Source organism: Mizuhopecten yessoensis, unplaced genomic scaffold (genome assembly GCF_002113885.1).
Source record: "Mizuhopecten yessoensis strain PY_sf001 unplaced genomic scaffold, ASM211388v2 scaffold8811, whole genome shotgun sequence".
Taxonomy (NCBI): Eukaryota; Metazoa; Mollusca; class Bivalvia; order Pectinida; family Pectinidae; genus Mizuhopecten; species Mizuhopecten yessoensis.
Genome location: NW_018407733.1, coordinates 1201008 through 1218499, shown reverse-complemented (window position 1 = coordinate 1218499; position 17492 = coordinate 1201008). Strand labels below are relative to the sequence as shown.

General features: G+C 37.5%; 1 protein-coding gene across 1 annotated transcript; it reads left to right on the top strand.

The window, feature by feature from the left end:
- The first annotated feature begins 284 nt into the window (after window positions 1-284).
- Window positions 285-14347, top strand: LOC110456618 (dentin sialophosphoprotein-like). The gene is made up of 8 exons (XM_021507451.1): window positions 285-492; window positions 1254-1439; window positions 2173-2336; window positions 8735-9622; window positions 10793-11178; window positions 12424-12569; window positions 13009-13599; window positions 14232-14347. The coding sequence occupies exons 1-8, from the start codon at window positions 285-287 to the stop codon at window positions 14345-14347; spliced, it is 2685 nt and encodes an 894-aa protein (XP_021363126.1).
- Window positions 14348-17492: the final 3145 nt, after the last annotated feature.

Below are 17492 nucleotides of genomic sequence, written 5' to 3'. Positions count from 1 at the left end.
CGATGTAAACTGGACTTTCGATTAACACTATAAACTCTATAAAGGTCATACTATAGGGAACTACACTTGTGCCTCAGTTTAATAGAAAATAGGAGGGGATCGCTGTACATTTGAAGTAAGAGTGTTTTTAAATAAATGTAAAGAAGGCAACGATCGTACTTATCGATAAATCCATCGAGTTTCAGTTACGAGCATGCATTTGTTTTTGCACCGCAGGTGTTGGAACTTCTGTACAAGTTACCGGGAGGCGACGGTTTGATTACCTCCCCTTGCCAGCTGGATCCATGAGTGATAATGACGTGATTAAGAAACCACGTGCCAAAGGTCTTGGAGACTGCAGCCTACAGTGTCACTGTGACGTCACGTGTCGCTCATTCTACTACAGCAACGAGGACAAAGGTTGTGAAGCATACAGTGTCACCGTGACGTCACGTGTCGCTGATTCTACTACAGCGACGAGTACAAAGATTGTGAAGCATACAGTGCCAATAGGTACAGCCAGCTGAAGTTAAACGTAGGCGAGCAGTCGATTTCGGAGAAACAGTATCTCTACTACTTTGACATGAGTGAGTGTAACCTAATATGTCACTGTTACTAGAAACATTTTTGTTCCGTTTGAGTTCATTTTTTTTCCGTTTGAGTTTTCAGAAGCCGAACTGAATTTATACCAAGCACATTTAATACATGCATATGTAACTATTCCTTACAAACAAAGACGGGTGATCTGAAAGGATCGTTTTTATTTTTATTCGCAATTATTTTAGTAAAGGATTTTGAACCCTTTAAAATATTTTAAAACATAATATGTTTGGGTAACATGACATAATAAATATACCATAAGATAACTGAATTGTTTAGTTTATGTTAATGAGTGTCTGCAGTGAAATACGGAATTATGAAGCTGTCTTTTGTTTTGCGAATTCGAAGAAAATCGCACAAGGTTATTCATTTTCAAGTTATTGATATAAAAGAAATCATTAAGTTTGTTTTCCCCTTACAGCACTTGTTTCATCATTATATGCTGATTTCAAAATATAGATAAAAGCTACATGCAAAAATACTAATGTATAAACACGCGTTCTACAAAACTCATAAAAGATACCAATTAATAGAGTTCTGTACATGCAGAACAATTTATAAACATGATGACACAATAATTCTACAAACAGTGCTTTAAGGCATGAAATTTACAGCTTTAACAGAACTCTAGTGATATATAGATATCAAAAGAAATGTAAACCTGAATGTTTCAGCTAACATAGACATGTACATGACGACTGACCCGACAATCAGACTGATTTACAAGGTCAGCACACGGAAGTATACCAAAAAGGATGCCATGACAGCTTGTGCTGACCTCGAGATGCGACTCCTAGTGGTCAACTCTGTAGTTAAACTCAGTCTCGTACAGAGTGTGGTGCCGTCCAGTCTTATTCTAGGTACAGTGTAAGTTACAGTCGTGTTGGTACGCTTAACTCGTGAGGCCTCTAAAAGTCCAAAACTATATACATTTTTTAATCGTGCAACATTTTGTTACCGATTTTGAAATCAATCATACGTAAAATAATAGAAATAACAAAATTAGTAAGCCGGATATACATGTTTCAATAACGACAATCTCAGCAACGATAAGTAATAGCACATGTTGAGGTTGCAAACGTGAAAATGAAAATATTGATGAGGCAGAGATCGAGGTTGAACCTTTATCATTTCATAATTTAGATTTTATGATAAAGAATAAATCATAATATGAACCCAAATAAAGAAACACTTTTGGGAAGTCGGTACTTTTCTTTAACTGGGCATCTCTGTCGCATTGCACAACAGGCAAAACACTAACTGACTCCAGTGTAAATTGTCGTATATACAGCAATATCCCCTTAATGTCGCTGTGGATACAGCTGTGGCGCCACTGGTCAAGGTAATTTCTGCTGACCAGCGGCAGGTATCTCTATTGGTTGGAGCAATAGTGTAATGACTTAAAGTCACGTTTTCGAAGCCTTTTCTGGACTCATTTTTTTTTCACACAACACACTGCTGACCGTTTTTTCCATCCTTATTTTTATATTTCACATAAATAAACCACTTGAAAAGGTTAAAACGTCATCAAACGTTTTTCTGATGTTGTTTTAATTCACTACTGGTGAGAATTCTTCACAATATTTATGACAGAACAACGACGACTGGGGGTGAGTGGAGGATGGTATGAGGTGGACGGGATGACAAAATGGTGGGACGGGGGAGACCCACCTCAGCCTCTCAGTGACAAACTCGTGCAGTGGGACACAATGGAGAGCCCTGACTTCTTACAGTCTCTATTTTACACTAAACAGAAAGTCCGAAGCGGAGATTGTACAATAAAACTGTCCTCGATCTGTGAAAAATGATACAAAGGGCGATTTCGGACCCAAAGCCTGTTTCGCTACAGTATCCTGTATTTTTTCATTGTCACCAAGAAGTGCTTAACATTTACTAAAATAGAATTTTAATTACAAATTAAAATACGATATGTATTATTTAAATAGGATTCGATAATAGAGTCTCATTTAGTGTTTATTTCTCTGCTGAATTCCACATACAAAACTTTATTTATTTATTTTACAACAATTATGAAACAAGTTATGTTAACGTATACTAATCACTCTTGTTACCCCGGATATTGGCGCGCGAGGGGGTCTTTGTGTAAGAGGAAACCGGAGTACCCGGAGAAAACCCGCGTGACGGGCAGGTGACCCCATACGTTTTCACGTCCTATCGGGGAATCCAACCCCGGCCGCCTTGGTGAAAGGCAAGTGCGCTATCCACTGCACCACCCGACCACCCGTTGAATTCCTTATCAAAACTTTTCTCAGTCGTCGCATTAGAACGTCCGGTTATGTTGCACCGTATATGAAGCAGCGTCACTACAATACAAAATGTGTGACGCACGTACGTCTCTTAAGTTATAAGCGTTTTATGTTTGATGTGAGCCGTGCCCCTGATATGTTTCAAATGGCCATACAACAAGTGTTGCAAGGCTGTGAGGGAATGCAAGTCATTAGTGTTAATTGAGCAGGGTAGTAGTCGGGAGGGAAATATCAGAAGAGGCTGAGAGAAGCAGTGATACTCCTGAAACGTGTCGGGAATGACATTGAACAGTTGGATAACCTTACATGAACCAAGAGGGCGGTGACTATTTTCTTTGCTCCAATATTATTTTTGAAATATGGCATTGTTTTCGTGGACTGTTTCTTGGGTAGCACTGTGTTCAACCGGAAATATACTTTTTGTAGCTGTTTATATCGCCTTTTCATCCCTTTGTTACTGTACCTGTGTTGTAAGTGTATTTGTGCTTTATATAGACATTTTACATGAAAGTTATGTGAAGTGTGCCTCTCGCCATCTTTCTGTCACGGTCTACCGCCTTACGAACTCACATTTTTAAAATGGATGCACATCTAAGAAACGTAGAGTCAATAATAGTGCTGAATCTCAATCTATTAGTACAAGTTTTAAGGAGGTTAATGGGGTATTGCACGGAGCTAAATCCGAGGCCCATGTTACATGTAACACCAAGCGTGAACCCTGTACATCCATCCCACTGCTGTGTTATCTGTTAAGACAGCTCAACGCTGTACATAGAAAACGTGATTGTCTTTTCTCAAAGATTCAGAAGTTAGACATTATAGAACATCAAGTAAACAACATTGATGCTTTATTATCTACAACTATAAAAAGAGTGAAAGCTTTTGAGATGAAAATAACTGAATTTGAACACTCAGTCGCCTTTGTTGCGGATTAATGTGATTTTTTTTTTAAACAAACTGTGTTGGAATAGAACAGCCTTTTCGACGTTTACAAGAACAACAAGATGAAATGGACGCTATAAATGACAAGATAGAGGGAATTATTGATGATCGAAATAGACTATCGGACATAGTGACCGATCTTTAATGTCGATCTATGAAGAACAACTTGGCCTTTACATGTCTTGGTGGCGAATCTAGGCAAGAAGTCACGGATGATAAACTACGCGACATCATATTCTACGAACGGTAATATCCATAGATAGTTAGGAACAATGTTCGTGGAAAACAAAGACCAATACAAGCTAGGTTCATATACAATCAGGACCTCCCATAGAGTGAAGAATAAATCATACAACCTACTAGGTATTCATGAACACTTTCCCGCCGGTATTTAGGACCGCCGTACAATCAGACTTGTGTGGCAGGCTATACGCAAATAGCAAACTATATGATGGTGATCACGAAGCTCGTGGTATAGGTTGGGCAGTCGGCCCAGGCGGCCACTCATGCTGTTACAGTTGCTGCAGGTAACTCACGTAATTGTTTATAGAACCACGCGGAGGGTTATGCGCAACCGTGTACGGCTGAGCGAGACCTATCGTTACTGTCATTGAACATTGGGAACTACCTGTTAGGCAAGCTCTCTCAATAGATCTAATTTCGACAATAACGACATTGTGTGTCTAAGTGTTGTTGGTTATCTGAGAAAGATGAATTTGAGTAAGATAGTTAAAGTATATAGTTTTTCCCGAAGAAACTATATCTGATAATGTTCAAAAGAAAAAAATATTCAGCATGAGCATAAACCGTGGTTTAATTTTCCATGTAGGCAGAAATATAAGGCATACAAAGATGCCTTACATACGTTTAACAGTTTTAAAATGTTGATAACCATGGTGTATTACTAGAGACAAAACCCTGATTATAGGAATTTGAGTTAAGACTGAAAAGAGAATATCAGCGACAGGAGGTTGATATGATTGAATCTCTGAGAAAACAAAACCCAATTTATTTTTAATACTTTTCGAAACGAAATTAAGTATCAAACAATATTTTTTTTAGAAGAAAATAATGAATATGTCGTATCATGTATTTGAAGAACTAGACGCTCACATATTACAGAAAATGAAGCTTCTGCAATACATAAACTGAATAGAAATAAAAGTTTTGGTCAGGACAACACGCTTAGTGAACTTTTATTGATTGCAAAGGTATACTGTTCCATATTTACTAACAGTTTTTTAATTCTATTTTACCAATGTAGGGGTTTTCCCTGAAGCTTTATAAGAAAGGCGATATAGAATATACATTTAATGTCAGGGGTATTACTCTCGTCAGCTGCATGGGGAAGTCGTTTACCTCCATATTGAATGAACGACTAGTGCATTGTGATATTAAAATTTTATAATACATGTATCAGATGCTCAATTTGGTTTTAGACCCGGACATTCAACTATTGATACAATATTTGTCCTTCATACTTCAATTAATAGATACTGAAGTAAAAATGGTGGACAACTTTATTGTTGCTTTGTAGATTATAAGAAAAAATTGATTTACATGTAATTAACAGATCTCATATGTGGTGCAAATTCATTAAGGAGGCAACTATAGGGAAAATTTAACGTATATTTCAATCGTTGTATTGTTAAGTAACGTCGTGTGTAAAGCACAAAATTCCCTTCAGGAAAAGACCTATTGTGTATTTGAAGAAAGGCTGAATACAACTTTTTATTCAGGTTGAAGTTTTGTCATACTTTCCATAATCCATGAACGTCAATGACTGTGAAATTTATTTTATAAAAGAAAGTTGTCCATCTACCTAAATTGATTTGATTAAAACAATTCTTGTACTTGTAATGATTTAGTTTATTGGCAGTTTCGAAGATAAACATTAACTGTATATAGAAAACTACAAATATTTAAATAATTGCATTTAAAGAACATGTTACGAGGAAATAATTTTGTCTAATGAAAGGCAGGAAATATTAACAAACATCCAAACAACTCCGTTAGGTTTGCTTTATCGACATCGGATTGATTTTTTTTCTCTGCAATATATCTAAAAAACAACAACGTCGTGATAGCACTGTTTAATCTTTAATCCATTTTTTGTTGTAAATGTTCATTTCAGTATACCGTATTTCATGAAATATTGTATTATGTGTATTGTGTATTATGTGTATTGTGTATTATGTGTATTGTGTATTATGTGTGTATTGTGTATTATGTGTATTGTGCAGTATGTGTATTGTGTGTTATGTGGATTGTGCAGTATGTGTATTATGTGCATTGTGCAGTATGTGTATTGTGTGTTATGTGGATTGTGCAGTATGTGTATTATGTGCATTGTGCAGTATGTGTATTGTGTGTTATGTGGATTGTGCAGTATGTGTATTATGTGTATTGTGCAGGATGTGTATTGTGTATTATGTGTATTGTGCAGTATGTGTATTATGTGTGTATTGTGTATTATGTGTATTGTGTATTATGTACATTGTGTATTATGTGTATTGTGTATTATGTGTATTGTGCAGTATGTGTATTGTGCAGTATGTGTATTGTGTATTATGTGTATTGTGCAGTATGTGTATTGTGTATTATGTGTATTGTGTATTATGTGTATTGTGTAATAAAATGATTGTACTCGTTAGTTAAAATTCCCTATGTGATATAAAATATATAGGAAAATAAACATAATTAACATTACTTCCAAACACCGACGCATATTTTCTATATTGTAAGTAATATCACTGTCACTAACATGTTACAATATTTACATTTGTGTTGCAGTGCCTCTAGATAACAGTACTTACTAAAAATGTTTGCATGATTCAATAAAAGCAAGTGTGTAGTAATATTAACAGTACTACATGTACCGTTACATGACCTCTGGCCCCCAACACACACACAAACAAACCAAAACAAGATTGTTTACCAACGGTTAAAATACATGTACATATATTTTAATTATCCTTTTTTTATATTATCAACAAGAAATCACTCTGAAATTTAAGTCCGCGTATTCAGCGTCTAAAATACATCGTGCGCTAACTCCAGTCACTGACATTTTTAACGAACCCCTGTGCTCCAGCCAATATGTTTGACAGCGACGTCGCGGACGTGTCCCTTGAACATGGACTGACTGTGGTTTTGAATCAAGGCACATCATGTTTATGGCGGGCCACCGAAGCGTGTTTGCTATAAGATCCTAAAACACTTTCTTTTCAACAGAACAGAATAAGTCACTGTCCTCTAGAATCTACACTAGCGTTCGTTGCAAGTGGCGAAGCAGGTGAAATCGTCCCGGCTCTTCGGCCAGTCCCCTCATCGATAGTAATACATATGCCGAATGCTCAAACGATGAGCTAGTCCTGTTGACACAGTCGATCGACACACGAATTCAGCCAACAGCATCTTTTAAATCGTCGTCTGGTTTCTAAGGAAACTCCACAATTCACGGATGCACTTTCTATCTCGTTGAAAGTCGAACCGCTTCCTTGCCTGATGAGCGTGTTTTTTAACGGTCAGCTATCTCCGCGAACACGGAATAAATTTCTGACTTTTTGCAACTAAAATAATTTACATGGTATTTTTGTTTTAAATTTAGATCTGTCAAATGTTAAGATAATCAATACTTGTTTACGTGCTGGTAATGTAAATTGAATTATTAAGAAATATGCAAAGTGGAACTATTTGTTTATTGCTCAACTGTGTATTTCGTCACCGTTGACAACGCGTCATCTTTCCCGCGAAAAGGCTGTTCAGTTAATGTTGTTGTCCTGACAGTGTTTTGCTTTTTTAACGTGAAAAAGACTATTTTTTCTTAATTTCAAATAATAAAAGTGGATGTCATGGAATGTAAATATAAGGTTTAAAACGCATCGTTTTAACATTTATGAGGGTATGCAATATAGTTCCGTTCAAACATATTCTCCAAGATGCGCTAACGCGCATCATGGAATACATTTAAGCGGAACTGTGTTGCATACCCTCATAAATGTTAAAAAGATGCATTTCAAACCTTAAATGTAATAACTACACTATGACAGTAGATTTTATTGTCTATTACTGTTCTGCTAGAGTGCATTTCACCGTGATATACGGTTCGTCTGTGAGATACAATGTATTATATCTTGGTAACATTTCCTGTAACCTACAGCATTGAAAGATACTATAGTATTATTATCATTGTTATATACTGTCTTGTTATGATGTCACAATATCATACTTTACGGGTTTGGTGTATTTCAGTGTAATATGCCCTTTATCATGATGTATGTTCTTGTGATGTACTGCACGTTTAAGGTGTATTTCATTGTAATCTACTGTATTGTTACCACGTATGTCATTGTACTATATGCAATATCATACTGTATTCTACTATAATTGTATACTTGTATCATTCTAGATTTGTAATATACTGTATTATTCGTATGTCATTGTATATCTTCTCTCCGATGTGTTTTACACAAGGAATAACATTAACTGAATATGAATGTGAACAGTGAACAGTTTGAGTTTAACGTGTTTACCGGTCGGGAATGAGCTTAATTGGATAGGTAGATTTGCATGGAAGTAAATGTAGACTAGTGATTCCGCGGTCCTGGAGGAATCGTGTCCTCGAATTAGCTCTTGAGGGTTACCCTGTAACTGTTGTTACATAATGTATAACAATCAGAATCCTAAGTAAAGTTTGGAAGCCAGCGATTGGCAGTGAAGTGTTATTTTTCAATATAACCTAACCCTGCGGTTAGATATTAGCATTAAGTTGTAAAATACCGTTACTATATTTTGCAACATATCAAATCACAGGGTTTAACAAAAGATTATGTTGTGAAATACATTTGAATATTTGCAACGTATTAAATCACGGGGTTAGCTACGTTGAAAAATAACACTCCAAACACTAAGTAGTAATTTTCATTTTATTTCTATATTTTCAGATAGTTAGAAGAAGAAAGAAGCGTGAGAAAGTTCAAAACACAAATGATGAAAGAGTTAACACTTACTCTGACAAAAAGGATAAAACAGAAGAAATTGACGAGCTACCTCGAACCAGACAAAAACGGCAGGAGTGGCGAAAACTAAAAACGGCAAAAAACAAAAGGGGACAAGACACTGGAAAAGGGGAACAGGACGAAGACGATCGTAACAGAACAAAATCAGACGAATCTGTTCACACTACAGCACATCAGGAATTAAACAGGAACACCGACATTAAACCAGACGATGTGATGGAACAGGATTCACATAGACAAACAGAGGAAATGGAAAAAAGGAATTCGGAAGGGGAGGAGGACGAAGACGATCGTAATAGAACAAAATCAGACGCATCCGTTCACGCTACAGCACATCAGGAATCAAACAGGAACACCGACATTAAACCAGACGATGTGATGGAACAGAATTCACATAGACAAACAGAGGAAATGGAAAAAAGTAATTCGGAAGGGGAACAGGACGAAGACGGTCTTAACAGCACAAAATCAGACACATCTGTTTACACTACACCACATCAGGAATCAAGCAAGAACATCGGCATTAACTCAACCGATGTGATAGAACAGGAGTCATACAGACAAACTGAGGAAATAGAAAACAGTCCTTCTGGAGGGAAACAGGACGAAGACGATCAGGAATCATATCAGGAATCAGACAAGGACGACAACAGTGATCGAGACCCTGATTTCGTAATAAAGAGAAAAGGCTCGGACACAAGTGACAGTGAAAGCGATGTCAAGGATAGTTCATCGGATACGGAATGCCTACCGAGAACACCGGAAAAGTACACGATATTCCAAAAAAGCAAGAAATCTAAATTTGTATCGCAAGTAAGTTTAAAAGTGAAACGTTCCATCATCCCCGTTCCAAGGACAAAATCCAGGGTGCAGACTTCCAAAAATCCCAGACAACGGACTCGTTGCAAGATATGCGATATTGAAGTGGTCGACATGGTGAGGCATCTGCACCAGGCGCACGAAACATTCTCAATATTCGACGTTTTGAAAGCCTCGGCGGAAAATAGGCAGGCAAACAAGAGCAACAACGTACCGTACAAGCATTGCCCTGTGGCGGACTGCCCTGCAAAAGTCTCAAGACTCGACTGCCATTTCAAAACCGTACACGGGTTTTCAAAAGTGAAGTCACACATACTATGCCTGAAGGTCGAACGGACGTCAGTGGATACTAAAGCCACCGCAACAAATCTTCAGCCAATGGCGGAAGTCTTATCCCTGCTTTATTCATTTCTCATCTCTGCAGAGAAGAACAAAGACCCGGACCCTGCCAGACAGCAGTTGCAGCAAATAACACCATTGCAAAAACAATCGAGGCCGAGGATGTCGAATCCTTTCTTAATTCGCAAACATTGCTCGAGAAATGGTTTAATCCATTTAAATAAACGCGTCAACCAGGAACTGTAAAAGTTACTTGGCCTCACTATAAGATTTTCTAGTGTTCTTGCAAATAAGAAATATTTTCGGTGAAGAAGCGCGGGTTCTGAAGATGTCCGTGGACAATTGGACAAAGGCAATCGCAAAAAGACCACGCGAACGTGCAATCGAAAGGCTTGTCACGGATGCGGAGGAAGGGATCTCGACAGAAGAAGTCAATCTTTTCCAAAATTCTGAAGTGGCAAGTGAAGCCAAACAGTTATACATGTCTCTGAAAGACAAACAAATGAAACAATTGGCAAAAGCAGACCACGCCTTGATGAGTTTGTTATTCTACAAATTCTCTTTCAAAACGCCCAGCGACCAGGGGCTATGTGTGGCATAAGCATCAAAACAATATAAAAGGCAACCCCACTTCTTGAAGAAGGCAGCTACATCCTACAGGTGAACCGCCACAAAACCGGTAACCGCACGGTCGCCGTTTTATACATGACGATAGACTTATTCGACTACCTGAAATTATACCTAGATGCAAGGAAAATGACTCCAAGAATAACTGAAAATCAGCTCTCCGACGAAGCGCAGGTGTTCATGCCATGGCCGTCTTAGGACCAGGATTCCCCATCTCCGATTGAGTCTAGCAACATATCAACAGCCATCAATAGAACGTGGACGTCGGCAATTCCAGAGAATTCATCTAGCATTTCTGCCACAAAAATCAGGAAGCTGACAGTCACGGAGGTCAGAAAAAGGTTTCCGGATTCCAGAGATTCGCTCGCGTCTCATATGAGTCATCGACCGTCAACGGCTGATGCGTTTTACGTACTACATCATCGGAAACAGGAAGCTGTAAAAGTGTCAAGAATGATAGACAGTACACTACAACAGAATTGTGAGGCAGAAGATAGTAATTTGGACGACAGTGAACAGCAGGCAGATGATCCCCAGAAAGAGGATAATCCGCAAGAGGAAATTAATCCACAACAGGCTATTTGGTGAAAAAGCTGGTTTGCTAAATGCACACAAGCGCAAGAAAATTCTACGAAAGAGGAGGAGAAATAGAAAATTCAAGAAAAATGTCCCATCTTTGGCAATGGTACTAGAAAGAGATTTGCCAGAGTACGGAATTATGTGTACATGTCATTACGTATTTAAGTCAGGATCTGCCGTCAGCTCCCATGTCCGGAGGTTAAACAAGAACAAAATATGTGAACTTTATATTGTAAAATCAATAGAGTACCCTTCTATATTTTCAAAATGATTAAGTAGGGCAACACCTCTAAACCGTACAGCAGTCTTGACAATTTATGACTGTCTTGTGAACATTACTAGCTTGTACTAAGACTGACAATATGAGGTCTATGCTTTTCACAGGTCTGAATTATGTCTCCCCCTATAATGGTACTAGAAAGAGATTGGTCAGAATACGGAATTATGTGTACATGCCATTACGTATTTAAGTCAGGATCTGCCGTCAGCTCCCATGTCCAGAGGTTGAACAAGAACAATCAGTTATCACTAGAATAGACAACCTAGACACTTTGTATTAAGATAATAAACTTGATGACTGTATTCAGAAGTTTTAACTTGATGCATGTAATACTACTTACCTAGTATTACAAGGTCCCGGATTCATTGTCGTTGTGTTTAAATCAGGAACAACAAGTGGTAACTGACGACAAGATCCCAGCCAACTGGGAGTCACGCCATTTTGTCGGGAGCCGCCAATGATTGAGTTTTACATAAGTCGAGCTTCGGATTAATATTCCCGTGTTGTAGCACCATAAAGAATCGGTGGAAACCCTATCACAAGGGATAGACCAGTGGGTTGGGTTTGACCAGTGGGTTGAGATAGACCTGTAGGTTAGAATAGACCAGTGAGTCAGGATAGGGTTAGGGTTAGGACCAAGATATCATAAGCGTTACTTTACTAGCACAGTGTTAGGGTTAGATGATGGTGTCATATAGCACAAGTCATCACCCAATTAGCATATAAGATATCGAATCAGCATAACCAGGGTTAGGGTTAGGGTGTGCTAGTAGTAACTTTCTTGTGCTATAATTGATACAACTTATGCTTATTTGGTAACTCCTAATGCGTCGTTTGATATCTTGCAGTTTCAGACGAATCCAAGAAACCATAGACTAGGAGGCGTAAAAGAAAGATATGACCCCCAGAGGCCAACTCGATTTGCACTCTTCTACTTCTAGAATATAACTTCCGGTCACTCGATTTGTAGCTCTTCTGCTTCTGGAGGGTCTTCTACCTCTGCCGTCTCGGAGCGGGAAGATTTCTATTCCAAGATGGCGGCGACCATGTTTAAATGTGCGACATGTGGGGTATTGATTTTTACTAGAGAAGGTTTCATGGCACATGCGTGTACAGGTTTGTGTTACAGTGTTAAGCAGGTTACAGTTATCCTTCGAACGCATTTTAGAAGTTCTAAGGTTAAGAGTCGTTTCGTTTTTGTAACAATGCGTGGTGAAATCGGGTTCTCCAAAAAAACACGCATAGAAAGATTTTTATATAAAATTAGAGTCTAGTAATTTATTGTCGTTAATATATGTTAAGATGTATCGGATGTTTTACTAGTCCCATAATATAAGACGCTATTAAGGTTCATATCGTGGATTTTTAAATTTTTAATTATTATTGGATACTAGTATGTTAATTTTTTATTTACTGTGCTGTATGTAATAAAAAAACGATCACAATATGAACCTTATAAGTATTATGAATCACAGGACTAATGTTTTTATTTACACTCTTTTGGAAAATATTTTTATTGTTATCAAATTTTATTGTTAAGTACATTTTCTTTCAGATACCCCAGCAAGTGCAAGTATTAAAGTGGAAAGTGCAAGTACAAGTACAAGTGATACAGCTGGCAGCAGCACTAATAATAAATTAACATGGACAGACAGTAAGAGCAGGACATTATTACACCTGTACAAGGACAGACTTGATGGGTTCAACAGTTTCTCTGTTAAAAACAAGGGACTATGGGAGGAAATAAAAAACATTATAAACAAATCCACCAACTCCTCCTTCACAACAACACAAGTTGAAGGCAGGTACAAAACTATTTTGGCCGCCTACAGGAAATATAAAGACAACATGAAGAAGACAGGGGCTGCCAGAAAAGACTTTCAATTTAGAACAGAAATGGATGAAATAATGGGTGACTCTCATTCAATTACCCCAAAGTTTGTTTTTGGAAGTGCAGAATTGGCTGGTCCCAGTACTAGTGCAGAATTGGCTGGTCCTAGAAACATCTCATCGGACAGCGATGGCCATGACTCAGGTGATGACATATTACAAGGAAGTGATGAAGGTAAAAGGAAAAAGAAGGGTTGTAAAAAACAGTTTAAAAAGAAACGAACATCTGGTGCAATTCAAATGATTGAATTCCTTGGTAGGTTCACCAATAGATTAGAAAAAAAGAGATGAAGATGCTAAGAAAAAGACTGATGATGCACAGAAAAAGGCAGATGAAAGACACAATGAACAAATTAAAATGATGCAAGGACTAACAGCAGCTTTACATAGTTTTGCGAAGTCGTCAGACAAAAAGAACTGAACAAAATAATGGTACTAGCTAGTTAATATTGATTCACTGTTCATAATGGTCTTTTGTTCTTCTCTGAAATGGGTATTACACTAATTGGAAATTAATTATTAATTACAAATTATAAATATTGTACGATACATCTATAACAAAACTATTGTGACGTCACAAATACTTTATGAAGTCACAATATATATGATTTGGCACATTTGTCTGAATTTTTTTTTTGAAATTCCAGGCTCATATAGAAAGAAATTTTGAAATTTTGACTGATATCTTCATAAAACTGAGTTATGTGATAAACAGAATCTTTTTACTACATGATAGGAAAGTTATAAAACTTGTTAAGTAATTTGATAGTCACTACTAGCTCGCCTCAATTAATTGAAATCATGTTCATTTAATAAATTTCATAACATATATATTATAGTCACACATGTAATTAAAGATCCTCCATTTACTCTGATTTCGCATTTCAGACTTCAGCCAGGATTCTTCAGATGCAGAAACAGTGATGGTTGATGATAATGAAACAGACAGTGATGGAACATTAACAGGACTTCCTATTTCATGTGTATGGAAAAGGTGCAGTTAGAACTTAGAAGTGGATTTCTTATATGATCTTGCGACAATTTTTTAGTTTCTTTTACATAAATTAACAGCAGGTAGCTGATCATGATCAAAATGGACTGAACTGATGTTCACCTTAATAATTCAAAGAGTTTGTGGAAAACTATATTTCCTTACAGTGTAAGAGTACACAAAATTGTGTGTATAAAATGCAATAATACAAATATATACTTCATTTTATTTTGTGTGTGTGCGTGTGTTTAAAATGTTAAATCTTAGAGATTCATTCGTTTCTTATTATGTTAACGTTACAGATAGTAACTTCTAGTCAAATATATAGCTTCATAATTAAACTCATTTGTGATAACTCATTGTTCTTTTGTCTTAATTGTATCCTGAAAGAAGTCTTCATATTAACTCACTGTAATTCATAGCTGAAGCTTCCATGTTTTACTCTACGCACCTTTTACAAGTTAACTAACTGCCAATGATGTATTACATCATGATGATATCACCTAGTATTCATTAACTGACGAGTAAGTAGCATGCGTTTCAATGTCCCTTCAGCCTCATCTGCAGGAATATTTATGCAAATAATGTGATCTTCAACTGCTGCTTCAATATTATCATCAAGTTCATCTTCATTTAAGATACAGATATTGTGCAAAATGCAGGATGTTACAACAGTTTTTACTATATATTCAATGCTATGCAAGTTTATGTGTTGAAGTCTACGAAATCGCCCTTTCAGCATGCCAAATGCATGCTCGATGACAGTTCGAGTACTACACAATGATTTGTTGAAAGGTTTTTCAGCATTTGTTAAATGGCCTGTGTCTCTGTATGGCTTCATTAAAAATCTCGAGAGTGGATATGCACCATTACCAATTATATGATTTTGTCTAACTAAAGCAGGAAGATTTTCACTCAAATGGAAATTTCGGAATACACGGGCATCATTGACTCGTCCTGGCCAGCCACAGTAAATATCTGTGAACGCATGGTCATTCTTGCACACAGCTTGTAATATAATGGAATGAAAGTTTTTGTGGTTTGCATATGCTGGTTCGTTATCACTTGGTGGGGTCATTCGAATATGGGTTCCATCTACTGCACAAATTGTACCAGGAAATCCCTTCACACTTTCAAAGGCTCTTATCACTTCTTGTTTTTCAATGTCATTAGGCCACTTGACAAACTTCTTGCACAGATATTTACAAAAAACATCTAAAGGTCTCCTGTTGTGGCATATAAAAGTAGACTCTTGCACATCAAACCTATCACATATTGATTTTACAGTTTCCTGAGTCCCTAAAAACCAGAGGGTCATAAGTAATTCACTTTCAAGTGAAATTTGTGGTCTACCAGCTTTAGTTTGTCGTCGTGCAAGTTCAGGTATAGTTGCTAAATGATGAATAAGTACCTAAAATGTTTCTTGAGAGAGTCTAAAAAATCTTTTGAAGTCATCAGGTAGATAATTATGCACCACATCCTGGACATAGTTTTCAACTTTTTTCCTGTCATCTCGGTTTCTGTAAGAAACAAATTTAAATGCAGAAATAAAAGAGACAGCCACGAATTCATATTGTTTGTAATGATAACTTTAATAATGTATACAGATTAAGCAAATTAACTCAATACTTTACATTTTTGTTATGGTTGTCTTGAATTAATATTAAAGAAATATTTCGTACTTGCCATAATCAATTCTTTTCTTTACAGTGCATTACAAATTCTTTGATTTAAATAATAATAATAATTTATTCAGACAAGACATGATTATTTACATTCATTTTCCCATATTATAAAATTATTTGTCACAAATTGTGTAAGAATTAGGCCTAAATATCAATATGAAATAAATAGGACTATTATTCAAAGCCCACGGCGTCAATATACATACATGATTAAATAATGGCTCTTTAACCGTGTTATACATGTACGTTACTTACACAGCAGCGCATACTGCTGTTATAGCTATCAGTTCGGCATAATCGCTATCACTGACGTCTGTAGCTAATGGTTCTTCAAAGTCTCCAAATAGAGTCCCAGCCATGCCAAGGGTCACGACGATATCCGCCATGTTGTTTTGAAGAAGATCTTCCAGCGAACTCGATTTACTTCCCTTCTGAGAAGAGCGCAAATCGATTTGACCTCGGCAAACGTGTCATCCTGCATGGTGATAGAGATTTTCCCAGATGCCATCCCGGCGAAATATAGCAGGACGGAACATTTTTTAACGAGTCCGGGAAAATCACCGAATAGTTCTTCAAAGCTTTCCGAGGCAGATGCACCATCCGATACAGATGAACTATCCGAGGCAGACGCACCATCCGAGCAAGATACATCATCCGAGCCGTAAAATCCCCCAAATGAGATGCTTTCCTCCGACTGTGATGAATCCCGACCCGGAGGAAGATGAATCGCCAACAGTCGAAAAAGGTGCATGACATCCGGTTGTTCTGCAAATACCTGCAGTCGGTCGAGCATTTTAAAAATATATCAAGATAGCTAGCACGCTCGCCAGATCCACGAGATTTGGACAAATTGTCCGGGTTCAGGAAACCATCTAAAAGATTTGATGAACGTGGACTACTTGATTGAAACATGGGTCCTTGAGGCCCTTGAAAGTTCAAAGCAGGGACAGTGAAAAGTTATCTTTCTAGCTACCGCCTCTTTCTGAACTTCAAGGCCGTTAAGAAACTCTACGGAACCAGTGATATCAGCATTATAAAACTAAGGGTTAACAGGCTGACTAAAACCTTAAAAAAGAGAGTGGGACAACGTAACACAGGGGTGGCCACTCGAGATAATGATGGGCAACCTCATTCTGCGCATAAATATGACCAATAGTTCGCGGGCAGGGGCAATACTTGGCATTACGGAACAAGTGATGTGCAGAGCCAGGAGAGAAAGGGACGGAACGGTGCTCCGAGTAACTGCTCACAAGACGAGCGCGTAAAGGTTGGCAGCACTTTTCGATTATCTCCAAACTTACATCTGCCTCCCAATCTGGTCGTCGGCCGACGCGGTACTGTTTTCTACACGTTTCCACTTCAGGGTTGCAAACCTGTTGCTTTGAATCATTCAGCTCTTAACAAGCTCATTAACAGGACCTGGTGAACAGTCCACCCCGGAAAATTTATATCAGCAACATTATTCCGGACAAT

Excerpts from the sequence above, each read along its gene's own strand:
- LOC110456618 (XM_021507451.1), top strand. The coding sequence starts at position 285 with ATGAGTGATAATGACGTGATTAAGAAACCACGTGCCAAAGGTCTTGGA. Across the intron at positions 1,440-2,172 it reads GCCGTCCAGTCTTATTCTAG|AACAACGACGACTGGGGGTG; the intron begins GTACAGTGTAAG and ends TATTTATGACAG. Across the intron at positions 12,570-13,008 it reads CATGGCACATGCGTGTACAG|ATACCCCAGCAAGTGCAAGT; the intron begins GTTTGTGTTACA and ends ATTTTCTTTCAG.